The sequence below is a fragment of the Charadrius vociferus genome, unplaced genomic scaffold (assembly GCF_000708025.1).
Source record: "Charadrius vociferus isolate BGI_N301 unplaced genomic scaffold, ASM70802v2 scaffold103, whole genome shotgun sequence".
In the NCBI taxonomy this organism is placed as follows: domain Eukaryota; kingdom Metazoa; phylum Chordata; class Aves; order Charadriiformes; family Charadriidae; genus Charadrius; species Charadrius vociferus.
The window spans coordinates 6,699,225-6,705,506 of record NW_009648061.1 but is presented as its reverse complement, the minus strand read 5'-3'; the positions used below and the strand labels follow the sequence as shown (position 1 = coordinate 6,705,506).

The 6,282-nt window shown below is 40.4% G+C and overlaps 1 protein-coding gene across 5 annotated transcripts in view; it reads left to right on the top strand.

The window, feature by feature from the left end:
- The window catches only part of DDC (dopa decarboxylase (aromatic L-amino acid decarboxylase)), a 59,214-nt gene that overhangs the window by 10,311 nt on the left and 42,621 nt on the right, over positions 1 to 6,282 (top strand). For 3 of the 5 annotated variants that reach the window (XM_009883783.1, XM_009883788.1, XM_009883786.1), the window contains 2 exons: positions 3,979 to 4,092; positions 4,778 to 4,897. The exons of 1 other annotated variant lie outside the window; for it this stretch is intronic. In XM_009883783.1, coding sequence (XP_009882085.1) covers positions 3,979 to 4,092; positions 4,778 to 4,897 — 234 coding nt within the window. The remainder of the gene's footprint in view (positions 1 to 3,978; positions 4,093 to 4,777; positions 4,898 to 6,282) is intronic. One more of the 5 variants, XM_009883785.1, reaches the window with a different exon arrangement.

The following is a 6,282-nucleotide window of genomic DNA, read 5'->3' as shown; positions in this document are numbered from 1 at the left end:
GGACCACCCCCCTGCCTTGTGTTCCTGGTCTATCCTTCCTAAAGAGCTATCCTCATCTACTACAGCACTTCAGTCATGTGCCCTATCCCACCACATCTCTGTGATCCCAATGAGTTCACAGCCCTGTAACTGCACACAGCCTTCTAATTCCTCCTGTTTGCTCCCCGTGCGTCATGCCATAGCATACAGGTGCTTCAGAGAGGCACCCACTTGTGCTGATTTCCCAGAAAAGACATGAGAACTTCCCCCTGTAATGCAGTCCTCTTAGCACTTGGGGTGGGTCCGCTTTAGCCCCATCTTGTTTTCATTATCTTTCTTGTCCACGTTATCCTTCACCCTTTGCTTGCCCAATTAGTCCACCTTCCTCCCTTGACTGTGGGTTTTCATCTCCCTCCCCCATCATTCCTAATTTAAAGTTCTTACCAGGTTAGCCAGCCTGTCTGCAAAGATTGCCCCAGTTGTTCAGGTGGATCCTGTCTCTTCCTAGGAGTTGATCCTCAAAGAGGGTCCCACTGGTCTTAAAACCCAGATCCCTGCTGTCAACACCAGGTTGCCTGACTGCTTCACAGGGCTCCCAGCCCACCTGCAACCAGAGAACTGAACCTATCCTGTAGTTGCAGATCTGCAAGTGGAGCAGAAGCAGAGACTCAGACTGCCCTGCCTTTGGTGCATTTAGGGGTTCTGGCTCTTGTGTCTGAGATACGTTGCGCTATGTCTCAAGGAAGATCCATTCAATCTCCTTTTTGTCATCTCTGATACTGCACAATCTGCTGACCTCCTCATGCTGCTCCTTCACATGGCAACACAAACCCTCCCCCAGTGCATACCTCCTGTAGGCTAAAAGACCATCTCCCACTGGCAGGAGGCCCCATCATCCCTGCAATCCCAGGCCTGCACATCTTCATACTCCCTCGGGAGCTTAGTCTGGATCGAGACCTGTGATGTGCCAGGGGTAGTTGTTCCAGTTGCTGCTGGGGACTGTGCCCTGCGGAGCATCACCACCCCTGCAGAGCCCATGTGCACTAACCGTAGCAGCATTTCTGGACCTCTTCTGTGCATTGTGCTGCACAAACTGCTGCATCTGTTGGCTGCCTCTGTTAGCTGTGCTCACAGAAACCGAAGTGTGAAAATGATGGTGCTGTACAAACACATGGGGGCAGGGAGTATAGGAAGAACTTAGCATAGGAAGACTTGTTCCCATTTGGTTTAGAGACCTTTAAATTATTTATAATTAATTTTAGGGACTTCTGAAATGGGCAATGGGGACACTCTACTCCCATTATATTTTCCCTTAATCTTCTTCCTATCTTTTTCCGAACAAGACTAACATTTATAAGTACATCCAGTGTTTTTCAGCTATAGCACTTTTCCAGTATTTCACCGGGGAATGTCTTATCTTCGTTTTATAAATGAGGAACTGGGCTTCTTCAGAGAAAATAAGTAATATGACAGACATCATAAAACCTTGTTTTGCCCATAAGCTATCAGTGGTCCATAAGTGATTCTTGTTTGCTTCATGTTGATGTCTTTACTGTGTTAGTTGTGTTCGGATATTTGATACTTATTTGATGACTGAAAATGTGAAAATGGTGTTCCTTCAGAGGAGCAAGGATCAATTAATTGTGTAAAGCTATAATGCAGTATCCATTGTTGTCTTTACCCTATAGGAGAACAAGAATTCATGAGTGGTAAAACTTCTTTGTGGAGACTTCTTATGAAACTGGATGTAGACCTTCAAAGGGCAGTCCACTAAATGATAATGACCATAATGGTGCTAAGTTCCTAATATTAACACAGGGACTGAGGAAACAAGTGCTGAACTCTGATCTGTACAGAAGGAAGCCAAGGTGGAAGGGATCTGCATATAAAACTATCAGTGGCAGTCACCATTTTCTCTCAGACTTGCTTTGTTCTCTTGAAATGTCTCCTCCTTTTTCAGAGCCAAAAGGGATCAAGTTTAGTTGTAACTGCAAATAGCAGTACTGAAGGCGCTAATTTTCCTCACATTGGATCCATTAATATATGAACTTTCAGCTGAAATAGCTGTCCTTAGTGTGCGTTAAAGGAAGACTCTTGCTTAGACTAAGCAAGCCACGGAAAGACAGACATCCTTAGAGGAAATCTGGGAAATAACATGTCTCTGAGAAGCATTAGAGTGGTAATTACTGAACCCAAGACACTTGTGTATCACTGTTTATCAGCAGAGGGCTGAAAAAAACAAGCATCAATTATGTCACGCTCTTTGCAATATTTGACAAAGTGTGTCTGTTCCAACATGGCGAAAGAAATGAATTTTACAGCTGCTTCAAGCGAAGGGGGAAGGGGGAAGGGGAGGCAGGAGGAAGAATCGCAGCTGTGCTTGCCCCAGGGCTTTTGGCTTTTTCGTGTTGTGTGAGTGGTGCAACTGGAATCTGCTGTGTTTCATCAAACAAATGGCTCCCAGCAAGTAGGCAGTTTAACCTGATTAACCCAAGATGAATGTCACAAGTCTTACAGATCACAGAGGATTAGAACTGGGGAGATGAACAGTGGCAGCCCTGGCTCGTTTTGGACGTCAGTGAAAGTCTGTGCATGTGGGTCCTATCAGGGACCACTGTTTATTGGCTATTATTTAATCTGTTTATTGTTTTCCTGTGAAGAACCAAGACCCATCCCATTTTTTTTTCTGATTTGTAAAGGAAGGTGTTTGCCACAAGTGCTGTAGAGCTTTGTTACATCAAAGAAAGAGATCCTGACCAGATACAAGAGATAGAGCTAAAAGCGTTCACAGTGGCTTTTCTTTGGATATCTGATTTGAGCAGGTTTGAACCAAGTGACCAGTAAAAGTGAAATCTTGAACATACCAGGTATAGGGTTAGTTTAGACAGTGGAAAATTGTAGTGGATAGGAGCTGGTTTCATATGAAAGAGATAGGGGCATCTGAAATATTATATATGGTATACTACAGCAGAGAAAGTGATACCTGATCTGATATTGTGTAGACAAGAATTAAGACAGTTGCTCCTTAGCATGGACCATGTCCCTGAAAGAAGAACTGGTCATTGGCATGAAGAAGGTTAGAAGAGGAAATTAAAAGGATATTTGGAGTATGTTGAACAGTGCAGTACAATGATCGCTGAGTTAGCTTCAGAACCAGAAACCTTATGGCAGGCTGGGGAGAGGGGAATGAGAAAGGTAAAATTCATTAGAGGTGGGAATGTGGAACAAAACAGTAAGGAAACACTGAGCTCAGGCAAGCAATGCTTTCAGGATGCTCTTACCATCCTCCCGTTGTAACAGAAGAAATCCAGTATTAAAATAAAGAAGAAAAAACGGCATAAGAAAAGTCTAGGCTTCAATAACTCAGCAGCCTCTGGATTTTCAGTCAAGAAAGATCTTACACACATTCTGCTGAATTCTTGCTCATAGTCCATCCACTCTTCTAGAAGCACTTTTTTCTAAAATTTGCCTTTTATCTTGAATGTGAAAGCTGGTTTTACCAAACATATCATATCACATTATTTCTACTATTTAACATTGCAGTGTGGCCGTACATTTCCTGTTTTCAAATTGTATTAGATTGGCATTGTGGAGCACTATCAAATTTCTCACAGATCCTTAAAAATTGCTTAGACGTTGCATAAGATAATTCTAAATATTGCTGCTGCAAGACAATTGACTACAATTAGTGCAGTTATTGTGGTGTTCTCTCATATTAGTACATATAAAGTGGAATTGTACATAAATCACAACTTGTTATAGGGAGATGAGAATTTAATTTTCTGCAGAAGGTATAAGATACGGGAATGGATTGTTTCATTTTTGTTGTGAGAAGCTGTTTTGGCCAGATTCAGTGTCTGAATTTTAGAAAATAAATAGAGTGTGGGCAAGAGAGTTCTGTGGACCTCAGCTACACTGAAAACACTTTTGCTAAGTCAGTCGCATGACAGAGATGAAAGAACAAAATAGTTAAAAATGACTACTTTTCCCTCAATGCAGGTGACTCACTGGCACAGTCCGTACTTTTTTGCCTACTTCCCTGCAGCCTCTTCCTTCCCAGCTCTTCTTGCAGATATGTTGTGTGGTGGAATAGGATGTGTTGGCTTCTCTTGGGTAAGTTTACTGTGGTATGTACTGCTATGTGGTAATGGTGTTTCTTCTTGCCAAGTTTTTAAGCATTTCAGTGACATTCTTCAATGACATTATTGATTAACAGCAGTGAAGTCACAGGACTATTTTTATAGGTAAATTTCCTTGACTAATTAAGTGTTTTCACATAGACACCCTAAATGACTCCAGTAATAAAAGGCTATTTCCTCTTAGAAGTTTTGCCCTTGAAAAATCACCAGCCTTTAGAATTAGTGGTAGCAGTGCAAACTAATTGGTGATTCATTAAGTAGTATGACTGTTGCCTATCACCCAGTGTTGTTACTTCTCTTATCATCTGGATGAATGGAAAAATGTGTTAAAAAAGTCCACATTCATATGAAATGGGCTCTTCTCAAAAGAGATTAGTACTTGATGTCGAAAAAAAAATATGCAAGATGCAAATCCTAGCTCTGACATTTGGTAGTCGTGGTTCTATATGAGCCCCAGTTTGACATTTTTTAAGTGAATATTAGAAACAACATGCACAAAATGGTCTTCAGGCCCCTAATATAGCTGGTGAAGTTAGTCAGCTAGTCTCTTCCTCTATAGTCGGAAGACCGAGAGAGAAAGAGTTATTCTTGCTCTGGTGGATCCTGTTTCTTTTCATGGTCTAGTGAGGTTATTCCCTCTGTTCTATTTTTTAACACAGGCCGCAAGTCCAGCTTGCACGGAGCTGGAGACTGTCATGCTGGATTGGCTAGGGAAGATGATTAATTTGCCTGAAGAGTTTTTAGCTGGGAAGGATGGCCAAGGTGGAGGAGTCATTCAGGTAAGACGGGACATGAAAAAAGAATACAGGATGAGTTTGTGGACTTCATGATTTTGTAAAACCTTCATACCAGAACACTAATAAAGGGAAGATATTTTTTTTCTGCCACACGGGTTCCTTTCATATATTCAGAAAGATCGATACTCTGTGAGAATGTCCATAGGTGGGTAGAATCATTGATGAAAGTAGTGGTTTTGTTTTCAGACCAGCTGAGTTCTGAAACACTCTTCTCTGTGAAGAATTGTTAGTAGTTCAACTTAACAGCCCAATTCAGGCTTAAAATTCAAATCATAACGTTGAAAAATCATGTAGGATGGAAACTTTAATTTGTTGATCAAGTGAAGTAAGCTTATACTTACCAACAATGTGCAGCAATGTTTCATGGCTGAAAATATAAAAAAACTTCTCAAACAGAAATATATCTGAGGATTTTGAGTACAGCATCATGAAAAGTAGTTACAAAGGCTTCCATGAAGTCCACCTTAGACACGTTTGATTGTTTACTTCAGTCAGTTTCCAAAACAGCCTTCCTTTTTTTCAGAAAAAAAGTCTGAGAGATCAAACAGTGGATAAGAACATAGGAGAGAATCTTCTATAAGTATAAAGAAGAGAACGTAGAATAGTAGAAAGTCTTACCAATCTTTTTCAAAGGAGTTGAAATTATTTTAAGAAGTTTTCCTTATGTAACAAAATGAAATATTGGAATATTAAAATAAAATGAAGAGCTGCTTAAAATTTGAACCTAAATGGTTCTATCAGTAGGTAATACAATTTTCAGACTACACTGTAGTATCCAAAATAGAACAAAACGCCACAACTTTGACATTGACTACTTAATGAAAGACTACAATATCAGAACAGAGCATCTGTACGATAATGAATATATCATCAATGGGTGAACTTGCATGCATAATAAAGCTATATTGTTTGTCAGCCAAGGCCTTTCTGCAAATGCAGACTCTGGTCACAGCTATTAATCTAACTAAAATATATCTCTACAATGAAAAAGACTGAATTTTAAATAATTGTTCTGTGCTCCTTTGATAATCTCTGGAGACTGGTCATTGGAGGCCAGGACGCAATCCATTTTATCGTAAGATAGACTTCTAAAATACATCTGAATTACATGCTAGAAGTGGGGGCTTCTTTCTTCCATCTCAACTGCAAATGCCTACAGCATATTCCAGTGAATTCTTCCCAACATCTTTCTAGGCAAGTATGAATTTAACCCAACTGCTATGATTCTCCTAGATGGGTGTATTTCCAGAATGACTCTTTACTCATCAGCTTGCTCTGTTAGGATCTTTTTCATTACGATTACTAGGGAGGGGTTATGCTCAAGAAATCAAGCTTTCGTCATGTGTCTTAACAGTATTTATTTTGTA